This window comes from Plectropomus leopardus, chromosome 2, assembly GCF_008729295.1.
Source record: "Plectropomus leopardus isolate mb chromosome 2, YSFRI_Pleo_2.0, whole genome shotgun sequence".
In the NCBI taxonomy this organism is placed as follows: Eukaryota; Metazoa; Chordata; class Actinopteri; order Perciformes; family Serranidae; genus Plectropomus; species Plectropomus leopardus.
Window position 1 is genome coordinate 38,621,492 of NC_056464.1, and position 20,262 is coordinate 38,641,753.

The 20,262-nt window shown below is 37.8% G+C and overlaps 2 protein-coding genes across 2 annotated transcripts; one reads left to right on the forward strand and one right to left on the reverse strand.

The window, feature by feature from the left end:
• Positions 1 to 1,075: 1,075 nt before the first annotated feature.
• On the forward strand, positions 1,076 to 19,612 carry ergic3 (ERGIC and golgi 3). Its single transcript, XM_042494287.1, has 16 exons — positions 1,076 to 1,240; positions 2,837 to 2,907; positions 4,121 to 4,208; positions 5,044 to 5,163; positions 5,815 to 5,911; positions 6,015 to 6,180; positions 7,176 to 7,233; positions 8,750 to 8,764; positions 10,492 to 10,523; positions 11,439 to 11,535; positions 15,588 to 15,652; positions 15,883 to 16,019; positions 17,888 to 17,943; positions 18,092 to 18,302; positions 18,452 to 18,654; positions 19,530 to 19,612. Exons 1-16 carry the CDS (start codon positions 1,153 to 1,155, stop codon positions 19,610 to 19,612), a joined length of 1,587 nt encoding a protein of 528 aa, XP_042350221.1. The 5' UTR covers positions 1,076 to 1,152.
• Positions 12,157 to 14,982, reverse strand: romo1 (reactive oxygen species modulator 1). The gene is made up of 3 exons (XM_042510497.1): positions 14,847 to 14,982; positions 13,168 to 13,298; positions 12,157 to 12,414 (listed from the first exon to the last, which is right to left on the reverse strand). Exons 2-3 carry the CDS (start codon positions 13,296 to 13,298, stop codon positions 12,306 to 12,308), a joined length of 240 nt encoding a protein of 79 aa, XP_042366431.1. The 5' UTR covers positions 14,847 to 14,982; the 3' UTR covers positions 12,157 to 12,305.
• Positions 19,613 to 20,262: the final 650 nt, after the last annotated feature.

A 20,262-nucleotide genomic window follows, 5' to 3' on the forward strand; every position in this document is an offset into this window, starting at 1 on the left:
TTTGTCTGATGCTCTGTAATGTGAAGTGTCTTAATATGTGAATATATTTCTGTCCTCTAAACTGTATAAAGTCTAATTAAAATAAATGTATGTGAATCTTGTCTGTCCCTGACTTCACCACAGTTTACGATCATTATTGCTGTCATTATACGCTGCAGGATTTTACCGGTCAGATCTCTGACACTGTTTTGGAATACCAGAGAGAAATTTCCCAAATATTCACCCAAACTTTTTAACAGTAGCAGCCACTTACCATAATATATTGTATAGCACATTAACTCATTTTTATTTTCATTTTGCATTCTTTGAAAAAGAAACCCATAAAGAAATAAGTTGTAAAGTTTGAAAAAGAAAAAAAAACACAACTTTTTATTTAGTTTATCACCATTAAAAATAATAATAATCATTTATTTTTCCAAAGTTATACCACTCATCATAGACAGACAGAAATTACCTTTGGATTTTAAATTTTCTGGCACTCTGAAGACAAACGCCTTTGTCAGAAGAAATACATTTTTTAAACTCCAGAATTTTGTCTTCAACTCTCAACTTTTAACTTTCTAACATCAAATGGTACGTTCTGAAATCAAATTACTAAATTATGGTGGAGGGATGGTCATGTATTTTCCGCAAGTCACTCATGGGAGCTCAAGGAAAAATAAAAAAGTAAATAAATAAAATGAAATAAATACGTACTACTGCTGCTACTACTAACACTACTACTACTACTACTACTACTACTAATAATAATAATAATAATAATAATATTATTATTATAATAAAGAAGTCATACCCCAGTCACCCCCCTCCTCTGACAAGTAAAGAACAGTCCCTAACTGAGCAGCCTCGTCTTCCTCCACCACTGCCCTCATCATGCTTTATGTTATTTTATTTATTTATTTATTTTTAAAGTTTGTTTAGTTTTTGTCTCTGTCGTTTATGTTTTAACGTATTTTAAATTTAAATAACGATAAAAAAGAAGAGAAAAAGAAAAAGACCGAAACAGACAAAATTACGCGGCCGGCGCTGATTGGCTGAGCCGTGCCCCCGTGCGTGTCCCGGAAGTGAAAGCGGAGGACTGATGTGTGTCAGGAGAAGTGCAGGAATCTGTCGGTAACGTTTGTGTTCAGCGGCGGTTTTCTGGTTTCGAAAATGGACACGCTGAATAAGCTGAAGCAGTTTGACGCTTATCCCAAAACTCTGGAGGATTTCCGAGTGAAGACGTGGGGAGGAGCGACCGGTGAGAGGCTTAAATCTGCCGGAGAGCAGCAGCCATTCAGGCTCTGGGGCTGTTAGCTGCTGCGGCTAACAACAAGGCTAACTCAGCCGTTTCTGCTCTAAATGATCACATTTTTAAAACACCTGACGGTGCTAACGCTGTGTTTCTAACGCCGAAAGAGCCTCGCGACTGCAGGACACACAGCTCACAGTTATGATTCAATAACAGAGCAACACATCAGCCAGGCTCGTCATAAAAATGCAAATGTTCCCATAAAAAGGAGATGTATCCTTAAAAAGAAACTATTGTGATATCTGTTAGTTTTCAGGCATTTTGTCTTATATTTTTTGTAAAGAGTAATACCAGTGAGGTCCCATTTGATATGAGTAATGAATATTTTACATGACTGATGGCAATTTTACAAATGATGCTGCTGGGGATTATATTTTGGAGGTGTAGGGTGGGGTCACAGGTCACAGCTGCAGAGAGACACAGGGTCCCGACATATCCGTAAAAAGCCTTAAATTCACTGATCTATAAATAAGGCCTTCACTGATGTCAAAATATCTCAAATCAATCTTAAAATGCCCAGACATTGGAAGAAGGATATTATGATCCATTTCTGTTTGACGTTGCATTGTAAAATCTTAAAGTAAAAGTAAAATATAATAGAAAGTAAACTTTTTATTCTGTTCATTTTACTTCAATCATTTTATTGCAGCAAAATATATAGTTTACTGTAAAAACAATTGAATTTTGTTATTTTAGTAGGCTAGTTTTAGTTATAAAATAAATCTATGTACATCCGATAAGATAGTGCCACGCAAAAATATTGCAATATTATACTGTATCGATTTTTTCTCCACCCTTTGATGCTAAAACTTTTGTGCTTGAGGTGGATTTTGATTGCAGGACTTTTACTCATAACAGTTTATGAATATTTCTGCTATTCATGAATTAACCCTGTTAAACGTGAGCAAATTGGTTTGATTAAAAAAAATAGGGAAAAGACAATGACCATCTTTGTGATAAATGTCCCACAAACTGTGAGGAAATTAGTAAAAGATGAAAAGAAAATTACCAGAAAATTAACTTTTACAAAGCAGGGAGGATATGTTTTTTGTCTGTATGGTTTCTTCTGCCTTTTTTCCAGGAAATTTTCTTGTAACTGTCATTGTGCTCATTTCCTTTTATCCGTGTTTTCTACAGAAATCTGACCAATTTTCTCAGATTACAAAGGGTTAGTTATTGAGTTAATCAAGTTTTTTAATCTCAGTTTGTTTGCTGATTGTATGGCCTATGTCCAGTAATCAGCAGTCACTTACATTTCCATAATCACAAATAGTCATCTTTTCATAATTTGTTGTAATGTAAAATTCAAACATTTTCGAAGGCACACTTTTCTCAAACAGAAAATATGAGCCTGTGGGTGAGGGAAAATAGTGTATTTAAAGGGTAAAAAGCAAAATCAAATGCACGTTTTACTTAAAAATATGATTATACAACACATTACAAGATCTGAGGATTATTTTTTTTACTTTCTTTGTTCTCAGAATTTTAAGCTGGATTTAAAAATATTTTCCTGGTGTCTAACAAATTTCCTCTGTGTCTCTGCAGTAACGATCATCAGCGGCATCATCATGTTAATCCTGTTTGTCTCCGAGCTGCAGTACTATCTCACTAAAGAGGTGAGTTCATCTACATCAGAAAAATAAAAAATATAAATACTAAATATGAGAAATAGCTATAAAATATGTGCATCACTCTACAAAATGTGTTATGTATAACTGCAAGAATAGAAAAAATACAAAAAAAGAGAATATTGCATTTTTGCACAGTGTATTTCACAGTTGGATTATTGCACAAATTATGTACAGTTGGTTATTACAGTTATGTAAGTATAATGTGATTATTCTAAAATTTGAACATAGTGATGAAGGTAAAGGCAGCTTGGAGGCAGCATTTAGGAAACACTTCCTGTCCGACCGGTCTGATGAGTCCAATGTTAAACAGTGAAACTGACTCTAATACGCCGAAGGCTCAAAGTGATCACACACAGCTGTGAAATCAACATTAATCTTCATCATTGTGTTGTTCGTAGTTCATGATAAGATTTAGAAATTTTAGGTTTCCCAAACATTTTAACATGTTGGCTCCAGTAACGGAAATGTTGATTGATGTCTTTGTTTATTGGAACATAACGTTGTGCGAGAAACTCCTGCACACTGGTCCGTTAATAACAATGTCTGGGTCCAGCAGACCTTCATCAGGACTTTTCTACATTTCTACGAAGACTGCCTCAGTTTTTTAATCAGAGGACCATGTTCATGATGATAAATTATGATACTTATTATGTGTTGACTTGAAGGGTCACATGAAGCTATATTTAATGTTTAGTGTGATTTATTGTGATTTTAAAAAAATTTTTAACTCTATTTTCTGGCTGATGATGCAAAGTAGTTTAATGTATCTTCAGTCTCAGCAGTCCTCTGATTTGATGATTAAAAAATTGAGGCAGTCTCTGTGTTTGTATATAATTGTTCTGATGCTGCCATCATAAGGTAAAAAACACATATTGTATTGTAATATGATGGAAAATGTATTTTCTGTAGCTACATAATGTAGCTCTAAAATGTATCCATGTGTGTCATTTCGAGTTCTTGCATGAAACGTTAAACTTTCGTTGCAGTTTGGCCTTTCTTTCACACAACAAAGGTTTTTTGGGGACCTGAAAATGCAAACTTTTAAAACTGGGTTCAAGAGTGTAATTTTCTAAAAACGCAACCTCTTCTGTCGCCGTGAGAGACGAGTGACGTCACGGGCGCATCGGTGTCAGACGTGTTTTTAAATTTTGCCTGAAAGCCTGAATGAAAACTCGCCGTGCTGTTTGTTTCCCTGCAGGTTCACCCTGAGCTGTACGTCGACACGTCTCGAGGAGACAAACTGAAAATCAACATCGACGTTGTTTTCCCTCACATGCCCTGCGCCTGTAAGTAGCATCACTGTTACCTCGCTGCTGGAGCAACATGTCAGTGACCGGGGTTCATACGGTCATAAAAAACCTGGAAATGTCATAAAATCTGCAAATAGTATTTTCAAGGTCTTGAAAAGTTTTGGAAAACTAAATATAGCCTGAGAGTTTAAGAAAAGTCATGGAATTTTGTTTTCACAAACCTGTATCATAGCACACCGTCGATAATTTCTGATTTTACAGTTTTTGACCAGAATAAGTGGAAAATATGCCTTTCATGTAAGGAGGGGCAGGTTTGGAAGGCATATTTTCTAAAAAAAAAAATTCACCAAAAATGGGCAAAAAAATTTTAAAGGAAAAAAAGGGCCTTTTTTTATTTCTTTAAAAAATGTCAAAAATTGCCCAAATGCCTTTAAAGGCATGTTTTCTTTTTTTCTTTTTTAAATTCCAGCACATTTGGAAGGCATGTGTCTGGTAAAATATGTACAAAATCTTAAAAGAAAAAACATATTGGCAAAAAGTTTTTGAAGAAAAAAAAAGCCAAATTATTTTCTGCAAAAATGACCCTAATTTCTTGGAGAAAATCTCCCTTCAAAGACATGTTTTCTTAAAAATCAGGAATAAAATTAATAGAAAATATACACATACATACTCAGTTCGAATCCTGTGCTGAATTCATTATTTAAAAAACAAAAAAAATTCTATTTTAAAATTATATTAAACAGTAATGAACTAGAATGTTTGGTCTTTAAAATTTGAAAAAGTAATGGAAATTTATTGGTAAAAATTTGAATGACCCCTGAATGACATCACACGTTTATTACAAACCACCCCGTTTTTTTTTTCTGCTCAGATCTCAGTATAGACGCGATGGACGTGGCCGGTGAGCAGCAGTTGGACGTTGAACACAATCTGTTCAAACAGCGGCTGGACAAAGACCTGAAACCTGTCACCCTGGAGGCAGAAAAACACGGTAAACTTTGACTTAAGTCTGACTTTTGACCTCCTGACTCTGATCCAGGGTCAACAGGAGCTACGTGTTTGTTGTTAGGTCTCTTCAGAGAAATATGATCCATGAAGGCCAGTGAGTTAAATATCCATAATGACACAGACAGCAGCTGTTTGCTCAGTTTCCTTAAGTAAACAGTCAGCAGGACGCTGCACGCTGCAGGCTGCACGCTGCACGCTGCACGCTGCACGCTGCAGGCTGCACGCTGCAGGCTGCAGGCTATACGCTGCAGGCTATACGCTGTACGCTGCAGGCTGCACGCTGCAGGCTGCAGGCTGCAGGCTATACGCTGTACGCTGCAGGCTGCACGCTGCAGGCTGCAGGCTATACGCTGTACGCTGCACGCTGCACGCTGCAGGCTGCAGGCTGTACGCTGTACGCTGCAGGCTGCAGGCTGCAGGCTGTACGCTGCAGGCTGCACGCTGCAGGGCATTAAAACCGGAAAGTTTGGGTGCGCATTTTTTTGACTTACCAACAGAGAGAGTTAACAAGTGACACTGGAATGAATCGCTGCAAGAGGTTCTTCTTTTCCCAGATTGTCTGCAATGATTAAACTAAATCATGATGTTGTGTTATTGTGTGTGTGTGTGTGCGTGTGTGTGCGTGTGTGTGTAGAACTTGGCATGGCAGACGATGGTGAAGTGTTTGACCCCAGTTCACTGGACCCAAACAGATGTGAGAGCTGCTATGGAGCTGAGACCGAAGAACTCAAGTAAGAAATACACACACACCAATTTTTTCACCGTATTTTTCTGTGTTAAAACCTCATATTCTCTTGCCTTATTTCTGCTCGGTGTGTGTGTGTTTGTGCGCAGATGCTGTAACACCTGTGATGATGTGCGGGAGGCGTACCGGCGGCGAGGCTGGGCGTTCAAGAGCGCCGACACCATCGAGCAGTGTAAGAGGGAGGGCTTCACGCAGAAGATGCAGGAGCAGAAAAACGAAGGCTGCCAGGTTTACGGCTTCCTGGAGGTCAACAAGGTACTTCAAGCCCTCTATCTGGCACGTTTGGAAAAATTCAGCGGCATGCAATTTTTTGGCCAACATGAGGAACTCAGCTGACAGTAGAACTTCACATCAAGCTGTGAAATTAAGTTTGTAATTTGTGATTTTAGTTACTAAAACTACTAATCTATGAATAACATCCCGGATGAGTAGACTTTTTTGCATGCTAGAAATTCTTAAATAGTTCCTGAAAGGAAACAAAGCAGATTATCAGGAACAACTCAACAAGATCAAACAAACATGTCTGAATTCTTCCTCAGATCGTCATCATTACTCACAATGAAATCTGTATTCTTTCCCTCAACACCTTTTTTTTAATCAACTCTTTTTGTTTTTTAACATGGAGAACAAACGACAAACACATTATTACACAACCACACACCCCACCTCCAGCCCCCTCCCCGCTATCTCCCCGATCACTTTATAATAGGCCTTAGAGAATTTACTGAAGAAGAAAATTAAGAAATAGTTAAGGGGGAAAAAAAGACCAATAAATAAATTAATGAAAAGTAAAAATAACATTAAACATTTGGACAATAAATATTTCTCTCAACACCTGAGTAAAGTTTAAAAAAGAGTTTGAGAAAAAAGGTTTCAATATATGAATGTTGGAATTAAACTAAAAAGAAAGAAAGTCATTTAATAATAATCATAATAATTATAACTTTATTTATAGAGCACTTTTCATTCAAGGGATGCAGCTCAAAGTGCTTTACAGTAAAAAAAAAAAGCAAAGAGACAAAAAAAAGGTTAAATAAGGTCATACTTTTAAAAGAAAATAATGTGATAATCTTACAAGACTGTTGGATCATCAGGAAATACAACGCTTAATTATTAAAATAATGCAGTATTATTATGACTTTATTTCTGCACTATTATTACTTCTCAAAAGGCGCTATTTACTTTTTCCCGGCAGTGACCTTAACACCATATTGATTGGATAATTTTATTTCCTCTTCTTCGTGTTTCAGGTTGCCGGAAATTTCCATTTTGCTCCCGGAAAAAGTTTCCAGCAGTCTCACGTCCACGGTAAGACCTGCTGTTTATCCGCTCTGCTCACTCACGCTCACAGACGCATTCAAAGGATTCTGATCATCTATTGTTTCCTGCTGCAGACGATGCATGCTGGATCTAAGATCAAACACCAGCACTTTGTAACTGTTTCGAGCTTTTATAGGCTGAAGTGGGAGCGCTTCAAAAAGACCATTAAAAGACACTGACTTTAGAGACCCGTTTGGATCAAAGACTTTGCAGCAACTCTCTAAATAAGAAGATTTTAGATTTTGTTGGAGCCTTTTACCTTTTGAAACATGAGCAAATTGTAACAAGACATGGTCCAAAATTTGGCAAAAAAAAAAAAAAAACTAATGAAAAAATTACCTGGAAATCAGAAAAAAAGGGTTTTTTCTCTTTTCAAAGAAAAGGTTGAAAAAATGATGTATTTATTTTTTTAAATTTGATTCTATTTTTTCTGTAAATTAATGTTAGCTATAAATTACTATAATTATAAATATTGTTTTCACTGGATTGTAAGTCTGACTCTTTCTGACACATTCATCCACATTTTTATGTCTTTTCATTTATTGTTTGACTGCTGCTGCCAACTTTCTGCCGTCACTGTGTGTCAATTTTTGGTCTTCATCATCTTGACTGAACTGTCGTGTTTTACCTGCCTGTCAATGGTTTGCATCGTCTGCACATAAAAACCAGAGAAGGAAATTAACAGTCGCTAGTTGTCAAATGCTCAGATAAATCTTATGTAACAGCCACTTCAGCAGGAAATGTGCTATAATTAATACTCTGCTTCTAATCTGAATAATTACTTTGATACTAATTTGGCAGGTTGATGAAATGGAAAATAAAGTGCAAAAAGTCTGAGCTGCACCTACCACTGTTAGTTTCCTACCCTGAGCACAAAAACATCCTCTGATCTCGGCAACGTGAGAGAAATTAATCTGGTTGAATGTGTTTAATTATTCTGCTCGGTGTGATATTTGAATGCTTAGCAGCAGAAACAAGAGACAAGAATCACTTGTGCTGAGGATTTGACTGGAAATAAGGCTGCGGCTGAAATAAACCAGCCTCGCGTTCATACTTTAGTCTGGACTGACCTTGACGCGTTAAACACTGCGTTGTGCGTTTGGGGCTGCACGATCACCGTGGCAGAAGCTACAAAAACAGTGTTCTAAAGCTCATTTTCTCTGGCACAGAAAAAAAATGTAATCTTTCTCAATGAGACTGCTGTTTTGTAAATCTCAAGCCTCAAAATCAATTTGTGTATTTTTAGTTGAGCTTTTAATATTTTGAAACCAACCGAATCAAAAACACAAAAGCCTGAGGTAAGTCTTAAAAGCTGGGTCTCCCTGCACACACTCCCGCCACAGCTCATGTCTCTTATTAAACTAGATCTGTGAAAATATTTTAAAAAAGGAAATAAAAATGTCAGTGTTGTGCAGCCTCTGCTGGCACCCTCACACACATTAACATCACATGGTTTGTTGTCTACCTGCATCATTATAGTGACTCTTCTCTCTTCTTTCTGCAGTGCACGCTGTGGAAAGTAAGTCCATCTTTATTTGCAGTTTATTTTTTTTATCTTATAAATACATATGAACTTCATGGGGAAAAAAGTCTCATCCCTGTACAACATCCAGTTTATTGATATATGGAAAAAAGTTCTGCAAGTATATCATTTTTTTTTTTTTTTTGCAGTATGAAGTGAGAATAATTTGTTTTAAAATAGTTGAATTTACATACAGGATGATGCTCACTGCATAAAATCCACTTTACAAGTCAAAAGATGCAGTTTTTGCCCAGTTGTTAAATTTACAATTCTGACGCACGTTAAAGCTAGAGTTGGTATTTTTTATAGATTAAAAGTTTTTGTCATATTTGCTGAAACTGTCACTGTATCCAGCCAGTAGGACATGAGGCAGATAATCTTTGAAAAAATCATGTTCCCACTCATTCTCGTAGTGCTTCTAATGGCTTTTACTACAATCTCTAATGTTGCGTATTTTCCTTAGAAACGTATTTTGCGGTACTGTCTAGCTGTAAAATGAGAACATTTGCTGCAGACAGTGAGTTTTGCTCCGTTTTCTCTTTTCAACATGGCGGCCGGGTCACAAACTTTGTCATTTTACAGCTAAACAGCCACAAAAATATGTTTCTTAAAACATTAGAGGTGAAAAATAGACACAAAAACAGAATCCTGATTCATATTTGATCAGAACTGCCTAGTTTGACAGTTTGACAGCAGTTCACGAGCAGTAATTGACATGATTGACAGCTGCGTTACAGACTCCTCGGCTCTGTGTGTTTTTTTCGCTCAGCCGCAGTGTTTTCTGGTAAATGCCATCAACAGCACTATGAGGAGATCAAGGAAACATGATTTGTTTCACAGAATGTCTCATTCTGTCTGGATAAGGTAACAGAGGTTTGGCACATATGACAACCTTTTTTAAACAAGTAAATGTGCCAAAATATTACTTTGCTATCAGCACGTGATTGAACAGTGAAATCAAATTTAGGCTGAAGACAGCTGACTCTTTCCAGATGGTGCTGAAGAACAACTTTTTTCATCAAGGGAGCGTCTTGAGCTTCGGTTTTTGATGGTGTCGTTCACACCTTTATTCAAGTTCACACTGACACCAGAGCAAAAAAAAAAAAACGCTATCTTGTTTGGGGACGCCCAAAAACCTTGTATTTCACCTGCATGGGGGTTGTTTAGCTGGACGTCACAGTGTACACTTCGGCGAGCTCTGTGACCGCCTCATATTTAGTATTGTATTTTTACAGACATATTTAATACTAGTTTTGTGGGATGAGTCGGGTTTGTGCAGGAAAACAGCTGATACAAATAAAAACTTCCGCACACATATTGTGGTTGACGTTTTTAAAAAGATGCTACTAATTAATGTAAAGGATTAAATCCCATATAAATATGAGTGTAAGAGAAATATGTCTCAGTGAATATTATTCAACGCAAACTACCAGGAGGTCAAAGGTCAGAGCCTCAGCACGCTGACTCCAGATGTGATGCAGCGAATAACTGAACTTGTGTGACTGTTGGCTTCGGCTTCATGCGCTGCCTTTCATCTATGAACTAATCAGACGGAGCAGCTGAATCAGCGCTTATCAATCAAACTGATCGATAACTCACATCTCTGACAGATCTGTAACTTCAGATACAATCACACTACTTTTTTTTTCTTTTTTGCTGAATGTGTTTTTGAAGTTTCTGTTATAAACGGTGCAATGTGACGGTTGGTTTTTTTGTGTTTGCAGTTCACGACCTGCAGAGTTTCGGCTTGGACAACGTAAGTAACTCAACTGATGATATTTTCTGTGTCTGTTTTGAGCTTATGGAAACTTTATATTTATAGAAAATATATAGTGACAGATTTATTTGTATTTTTTCTTTGCTTACATAATCTGTTTGCTAGTTTCTCTGGTTGGCTGTTTGTATAATTTTAGGAAAATCATAACCCAAAATTTCAGCTGCTACAAGAAGTCAAACAAACTGTGTAAACAAAATTGTTACATTCAGACAGTTAAGTGCAAGAAACGCACCACTGAAACCCATTCAAACTGACATTTTTGATCCCACAGCCATCAAATCACAAAAACATGCATATTATTATTTTCGGGTGTCATTCTGCGCTTTTACCTTGGAATTTGTAATTTTTACTTTTCTCCACCTGATTACGTCATTTTAAAAAATCACATTTGGCATATTATATGGAGAAAATAAATGCTGTTTCCACTAGGTGCACTGTCACTGCTGCAAATCGCTGACATATCCCAGGCTGTGATCATTTTAAAAAAATCTACTTTGCATGTAGTATATTGAATTTTCTTATTTTTAAATTTGGAATCATTGTGGCATCATGACAAAAACTGGCTTTTAAAGGGTATAAATTCTGAAAATTAATGAATATTTGATGTTTCTGATTAGGACTGATGTTGGTTAAAAAATAAACTCAAAAGTAGAAAATCATATTAATGTATAATATTTCTTAAAGCTTGATTTTGAAAAGCATATTTTGTGCTCAAACGATTCAAGCGTGTGTATATTAAAGTGAGCCCTAAGGGTTTTAAATCCAATTATTTTGTGTCCTAACACCACTTTCTTTCTCCAAAAAAGCCGTCAACTAAGGCATTAAGGGGAGCTACTAATCATTATGAAGGATTTCTAAAGTCTATCAATTTATAATCTTTCGTTCGTCCTGCAGATAAACATGACCCATCTGATAAAACACCTGTCGTTTGGTAAAGATTACCCCGGCATCGTTAACCCTCTGGATGAGACAGACGTCACAGCGCCACAAGGTCAGTGATGACATTGTTTAACTGTTTTTAATATGATGCATGTAGGATCAACACACTCGAATGCACTAGTCTGTGTGGGTTGATGTGATTTTGGGGACAAGAATACAAATAATCGTATAAAGCCAAAAGTGGAGCGTGTTCCCATATTTGTTGTTCAGTACGTGTACATGACAGATGTGACAGTATTTGTGGTAGCCTGTTTGTCCCGCCCCTTCTCCACACTGATTGGACAGCTGGCTGAAACGTGACAGTGACAAGTGCAGCGTTTTACCCAAAGTGGAACTTTTTTCAACTCTGAGCACCCAGAAAAAAACACCGAACACACAGCGCAGAGTAGACGCTCCGTGACTCACGATCCTGCTGGTGTTTATAGCAGAGTGTAAATGTGCAGCGACACCAAACAATAAAAGAGTGAAAGTATGCTGGCCTTAGACGAGTCGAGGCGAGCTGTAGCTACGCTTGTCAGGGTCTTCCAAGTGTTGTTGTCCCTCTGCGCTGGTCGGCGTTCTTCTTCTGCTTCTTTGGATATTTAAGGGCAGGCTACAACATTTGATGTAAATGCTGCCCCCTCAGATCTGAGAGAACTGCATCCCCACAAAGTGCAACACGTCCACTCTGAAAACCATTTTGACAAATCTGAACTTTTATTGACAAAACTAGACTGCGGTTGAGAGTGCGACAGCATCGAGCAGACAGAGAGCTGGAGTTACTGGAAAAGTCCCATGGCTGTAGGATTGTGTATAGATGGAGGAGGATGTTCCTCGTCCACCTCAGCAGCGGATTCCCATACCGATGGCCATAAACGTGCCGAACGTCCCCCCGCTCTGCATCATGGTCTTTCCCACTCCTCCCATCAGCTCCCTGCCGCGCATGCCGATCCTTAAGACAGAACAGACAATCTTAGTTTTTAACCCTGTGAAACCTTAATTGTCGTATGTTTTCTTGTGCGTTCAGATGACTTTCACAAGCTATTAAATTCTTAAACACTTGAGCAAATTCTTAAAAAAAAAAAGGGAAAAGGCAGTGATTAACTTCACAAAAAATGTCCTACAAATTGCAAGGAATTGGTAAAAGGTGACAAGAAAATACCACAAAAATTAATTTAAAAAAATAGAATGGAAAAAAAAGGAAAAAAATGTTCAGAAAATTAGATCTTTAAATACTATGCATATTTACATTATTATACAGATAAAAACTGTACATGTTTTTTCCATTTTCAGCAATTTTTCATGCCTTTCTTTCTTACTTTCAAGTAATTTTCTTGTCAGTTTTTACAGATATCAATCAAATCAATTTGCTCAGGTTTTAAATCTCTCTGAAGCCTCGTTCGCTCCGACGGGCCCGGTTTTTGTTAAAACCAAAACAGCACAACACCAGATGGACTGAAGTTGCTGATAAAGTATCTGAGATGTGGACAGGGAAGGAGAGGACGGGACAGTTATTTAAACGTTAATTACTCTTCAAGTCCATTTTCTCCTTCACTCTAATTATAGAAAAAAAAATATCAATCCCAGGACTGTCAATTAGCAACAACTATTTTTACTTATTTACTTTCCCGCTATTTACATGGTGTCATTTGACATTGTTTACAAATGTCATGTTTTATATGGACAGGTGTCCCCTTTTAGTTACCTGAGACAGGAAAAAGTGCCGAACATGGCGCCAGCAGCCATTCCCACTGCAAACCCCATCATGAAGCCCATTTTGACCCGGTCGAAACAGCTGGGCTGGGTCTGGCCATATGGACCTACAGCCACTGGCATCTGGACAGGACAGAGAGACAGTTAGGACAAGTTAGAGATAAGAGGGACAATGTTGGTGACAAAATGCCACTAACAATTAACACTTGGAGAGGCAGCAAGATGATTCGCCCCAAAGATGTTTTTTTTTTTTGTTTGTTTCCTGAGGAGTTTTTGGAGCTTTTTCAAACCATCTGCAAAAAGTTGTCATATTTCCATGAGCTGCTTCTATTTCCTTTGTGTTTAATTGAGTCAACCACACTTAAATCAAACTTACTGTGCATTTTGACTTTCCACCAGTGTTGGGGACGCAACTTTGACAGCTTTACGAGCTACCAATATTTCACACTGGAAGAAGTTAAACTACTGTGTAAAAAAAGATCAAATAACAAAATGTAACACAAAAAGTTACATTCCAGCAAAAAATATCATAAAATTGAATTAACTGCAAAAAGTACTTCCATGTACACTGGTCAAGCATAAACCAAAAAGATAAAATACCCCACTACTCAAGGGAATGTGCATATTGCACCAGGCAGGATTACTCAGTGAGCCAGCTACCTTTTTAAACAGCATGACTAAATACTTGTCAGTAAATACCAAATATACTTCTAATTTATTGTGGTCAAAGGATGTTCAATAACAGAAGAGTAGCAAAGGTTTAAAAAAAAAAACAAAAAACATTCCTTTGCCCCTTTATGCCCCAAATTGTTTCTGAAAAAAGGCAAAAAAAAAAAAAAAAGTAATTTCACTACTTGAATAACTTTAAAATATTAAAAAAAATCAAAACGATATTAAAAAAATAAAATCTAGTACACTATACACACACCTTTTACTCTTACAGAAACTCCATGATTGATAGTTGCACAGGATAACTAAACTGCACACGTGGTGTGTGTTATATTCACTGCAAAAATATAGAAATATAATATTATTGCACTATAAATGATAATTATTGGGTATTTTTTCCCACTTTGGCCACAGTACGTACCGTTACTGCTAAGAGTGAATGACTTTGATGCTATTGCTTTAAGCAAGTAATTGAAGTTGTAGAAATTCAGATTTTAGTTACGTTAAAGTCAAACATTTGACCTTTGAATCTTGCTTGCCAGTTGTATAATATGTAACTATACAGTATATCAGCTACTACTGGCCATTGAAGAGCTAATAATCCAAACTAAACTACCAACGCTGTCTAAACTAAAGACGTGTGGCATTTAAGATGCTGATTAGTGATTACTTTTGCTGCTAAGCCTGTAACGTTAGCTTAATCTGTTATTTAATTAGCTAATAAGCTAGGCTAACGTTAGCGAACACATTTATATGAACGTAAACATCAAATAATTAATGATTAGTGTAGCTGCTGATTTTAAACGGTAACCTACCAACACTAGCTAATAATAATTCTGTAAAATTCACTTTTTATCCCACCAGATAGTTTGTTGTGCTAGTTTAGCATGCTAACTAGCATGCTAACGTAACCCGTGGCCTTGACACATAAACACTGCAACCGACAAACTTTCCGTCTTTCGGTCAAAACATTATTAAAATTTGGTCAGAAATCGATATTACCTTGAGCTATGTGTTTTAAAAAAGTTTGGTTTTCTGGTTCCCAACTGGAGGATTCTCGTAGATTTGTGGGCAGCTGCGTTTAAATGTCTTTTTAGCAGACCTCCATAACCGGATAGAGAGAGGAGGAGAGGACAGAGGAGAGACATAAAGAGGAGGGACAACCTGCGGGACAAAATTTACAAAAGACACAGCGCCGACATGTGGTTCATTTCATTATTGTTTTTTATTTATATTTAATTTTATTATAAAATATAATCTTTAAACTGGAAGTTACTTTGGTCTTAAGCTTGAAAAATGCTTTAGAAATGAGGTTTATTACTATCATTATTATCATCATAATTAATGTTATTATCATTATTATTATTATTATTATTATGGCAATACTATTGCATTTATTCAAGTTAGCAATATCCTTTAGTATCATAATTTACCTTGTTCTTACCAACACCGCTCATGAATGTATTTAACAAATGATGCACATTTTGTATATATTTCTTACTCTTATTTCTACCATGTATATATTGTGTTGTACATAATAGCATAATGAACTTTTTTTCATGTTTCTTAGCCTTTACATACTAGTTTGTACATTGTAATGTAACACAAGTCATTTTTTCTAAATATTTCTATATTTTTTAAACACTTAAAACTACATTCTCAGCATATTGTAGATATTTTTCATTTCAGTTGTGTCTTTTGTGTGCATTTAATATAACAAAGATTTCCTTTCTTTCCCCACAGCATCAATGATGTACCAGTATTTTGTGAAAATAGTTCCGACCATCTACGTAAAAACTGATGGAGAGGTGAGTTTCTTTTAACTTTGTTTCAGATTTCATTTCAGATTTTATCAAATCAACAAGAACCAAGACTGGTGGGCCCAAAGAGATGTAATAGCGACTCACTGAGAAAGAAAAAGCTGTATATGAAAACTTATTTTTACATTAAATTTCACATTTAAATGAAACTGAAAACATTTTCAGGCTACGTTTGACCTGCAGTCTTTCTCAACAGTGTTGTCATTTTGTTTCTGCAGGTGGTAAAAACGAACCAGTTCTCAGTCACTCGGCACGAGAAAGTGGCCAACGGGTTAATAGGAGACCAGGGGCTGCCGGGCGTATTTGTTTTATATGAGCTGTCGCCCATGATGGTTAAATTCACAGAGAAACACAGGTAGGAGACAGTGAAGGACCTCACATGATAAAAGCTGTCAGCTACAGCACTGTTGAATCTTTATTACCACTGACATGACCTCATACCACATAGAATTATTTCCTCTGAAAGTGATGATGATATATTTTAACATATCGCATGGCCCTGCTTGTCAGTGGCAACAAAAAAGAAAAGAAAAAATAATATAATGATAATTTTTTCATATCAGTTGATATCGGTATATATCAGGATATACATAAAATCAATATTTCTGTCAACCTTAACGGCTCCCTTTTACTCCTAAGTGAGATAAAAAGATATCATAGGGTTAATTTTGGTTTGAATATGTATTGAATGTCAGACATTGAATATGACAAATATACTGTAGAACAGGCGTCATTAACGAGAGGACCTATTCTACTAAAACTCAAAGAGGTCCACTTACTAAAATTTCCTCCCAGAAAAGATCTGAACCTCATACCTAAAATCAATATCACGATTAATTGAACATTTTATTTCAATTCCGATTATTTTGCTTTTTGCTCTCTTTTTTGTGGTTTGTTTTTTGCCCTCATAGTTCAATGACACTGTTTCATTTGACCATGGTGTGTTGGAGGGTAGCTAATATATATATATATATATAATAATTTATTAAACTCTCCTATATATATATATATATATATATATATATATAATTATTTATTAAACTTTCCAGCATTATATAAAAATTAAAAGCTTCATCTTAAACAAACTTCAGGTAAATTTAAGCACATTGTGCTGATAATAGGCCAACCTCTCCTGACTGCAGGACTCTGACTTCAACTTCTGTCAAACTTCTGTGCTATTAATCATTTTACTCAGGAATTAAAAACTTTTGAGTCGGCCTACTTCTCCTATAGCTGCCAACAGCCTGCCGACATTCCCAGTTAGAGAAAGGCTGAAAATAAGGTCATCTGCTTGTGGCCCCAGGGCCCCAAAACATTACATCTGCCCTTGTTAATAATAACGAGAGCTCAGCGCGACATTAGGGGCTGGCTCAATTTGCGGCAGCGGCACCTAACTGTGGCACCTCGTGTGGCACCCCCAGATGCCGCAGCTAGGTGCCGCTAGCAGTCGCAGCAGATGCCACTGGTTGCCGAGACGTGCCGGGAGGTGCCAGGAGGTGCCAGTGCTTGTGCCAGTTGCACAGGAACCGCGGCACACGCACTGGCACCTCCGCCAAACCGCGGCACACGCACTGGCACCTCGCGGCACCTCCTGGCAAGCAGTGGCACAAGCACTGGCACCTCCTGGCACCTCCCGGCACGTCTCGGCAACCAGTGGCATCTGCTGCGACTGCTAGCGGCACCTAGCTGCGGCATCTGGGGGTGCCACACGAGGTGCCACAGTTAGGTGCCGCTGCCGCAAATTGAGCTTGCTGTCTCTCCAGCGCGAGCGGCTGGATGAGACACGGAGCGATGCGTCCTGGTGTTTCTAAATCATCCGAAGTCTGATTAAAGCTGAAACTAACACAAAGTAGTCTGTACAAGTCTAAATAAGTCACTCTCCACCTCTGCAAATGTGGCTGTTTCAGTGCTATGAGGAGAAGCCGACCGTGGTCCCCAGTTAGTGATGTCTGGCTTACAGGTAGATGTGATGAGTCAGTGGTATAGGCGTTAAGCTATTAGTAGCCACCTTCGTGCATATTGGTCGCGTGCAATAACAGGTGTTTTGTTGGAAAATTCTGCAGGAGCGAGACAATTTGTAATATTGCTCCAGAAGGAGCGGGCTGTTGGACATGTCCGCACGCTGGACTGGGCTGTTGGACATGTTTGCGCTGGAGCATGTTAATATAAAAGAAATCTTTAAATTTCATTGTAAACGAATGTGATCTCTCCTTCTCTTTTCAGATCATTCACGCACTTTTTAACAGGAGTTTGTGCCATTATTGGAGGTGTATTTACAGGTCAGTCCCTCTACGTGATCATGTCATTTGACACTGGTAACACACCCCAGACTAAAACCTGGATATGAATAGAAATTTTATATAAGGTGGATGAAATCTGACTCTCTTCTTCTGTCACTTGTGTTTCCGGTCTGCTCGTCTCCTGCAGTGGCCGGTCTGATCGACTCGCTCATCTACCACTCGGCTCGGGTCATCCAGAAGAAGATAGAGCTGGGCAAGGCCTCCCTAACAGTGCCCCCCGCTGGCCTCCACGGTGCAACACAGACCAAGACACGGACACAGACAGAAGAGGAACGGACTGACAGAGGGAGAAATTTGGAAACAGAATCAAGTTTGTTTTCCTTCTTCTGTCAGACTGAGTGAGAGAAATACAGAGAGAGACAGGGACGTTTTAAATCAGCCAAGTTTTAAATTCCTCTGTCTCTCTTTTCGTTCTGGAAAAACACCAGAGAGGAACTCAAGGGCCTTTTTGAGTTTTGCTCTCTGATGCTAAATTTGATGCCAGTAGGACAGAGTCAGAATCAGACATCGACCAGAGACTTTTTGTGATGGAGCTCGAGCAGAGAGGATCAGCCTCCGAAAGCTTCTTTGTGGAAAACGGGAACGTCTCTCTCTCCCTGCTGTTTGCATCCTGCTTCAGTGTCGCTCAGCGCTCACATCGCCACACTGAAGCTCGCTGGATGATCCGTGGACGAGTCTTTGTTCCAGAGGGTGAGGATGAGAGAACATGGAGACTTTTTAAAGGAATACATCACCCCAAATTTTTTGTTTTCTAATCATGTAGTCACCTCATGTAACCTGTGCTGCTTGATAAAAAAAAATGTACTCACATTTCTTTAAGCAGAATTACAAACTCTAATATGCAGTTTTCTCACAAGTACAAGGAAGTTGTTTTATGATCTCAAAATTGTTGTTTTGGCCATGGATTTAAGGATAAGTTTGGTGATATTTTATGCTTTTCTTTTGGTCAACAAATCCCAAAAAAGACAGCAATGAATTATCCTACAAAACACGATTTATCCTCTTCCTCTCTGTCATAGAGCTCCATAGTTGGAGCCAAAAACAATGAAAAACACATCAGTGAGTCACACTGTGTCACTGGATGACCTGTTCATTATCATGAACACCCACACACACAAACACACACACGGTAGTTTTATTTGCCTCAGTCCCACGCACACACCATCCTGCTGCCACAAGTGCTCACCAGAGCACCAAATGTGGATTAATCTGCGACTGAAAATAGTCCCAAACAAATGCACTATTTATTTCTGTTTGAGAAACTGAAAACTACAGTGTTCAGTTATTGTAGAAAAAATCCTGAACCATTAAAGAGCAGTCTTAAGTAGAAACCAAAATGTTTGGGGCTTGTAGAGTCAAAGACATGTTACAGGTTTTTAAACATCATATCATATAAATGCATACTGTTGATTTTTATCTTTTCATGGGATTTTTGACCATAAGAAAAATACTCAGTGTCACCTCAGTGTCTCCCACAGAAGTACAACAATGACAGCAAACTGAAGTTTATTTTTTCTCTTAAGAGTGTCTCTTTGTATCATTCTGTGTCCCCTCTGTAAATTCAGAGGTTTTTGCGGTCCATGAACGCAACGCAGCCAGAGCTCTCTATGAGTTCTTTTTTTCCTCAGCAGCAGTTTGTAACTCGTAGGGTGGAAAAACAATATATTGATCTGTTCACAGCATATCAGATTAGATCAGAATTTTCAGGCCCGGCAATGATTTTCTGCTGCTCCGTCTGTGCCCAGAGTATGCTCTGTGCTCCAACAGTGTGGTGCTATAAATAACAGAAGGATATATCTATATATTTTGAACAGTGCTTCGAATGAACAGTCCAGCTTTTGTGGCAGCAGATGTTTTAATCATGGCAGGCCGCCACAAATACATACATCTGTGGGAAACCCGGTCATATTTTTGGGACTCTTTGATGAACTTGCGAGAAACCTCTTCCACCAGTTAAATCTCTATTCTTTATGAACGCGAGGAAGAGATCGAGTTTTGGGTGATGTGTTCTTTTAAAACTTCCTGTACAAAAACAAATAGATATAATAATAAAAAAAGAAAAGCTGATGTTCTTTTAAAACAGCCAAAATAACGACACTATACAGATTTCTGTCATGCTTGAATTAGAACCACTATGTGTATGATTTTTCAATTTTGTTAGATACAGAAAGAGATAATGCTGATGGAGGATGTTGCAGGCGGAGTTTGACTTTTTCGACTTCACCTTGATGCAGACTATTGTGTAACACGAGTCCAAAAAGGTGATTCTCAGACTAATTTCAGCTTGGTGTTGGACCT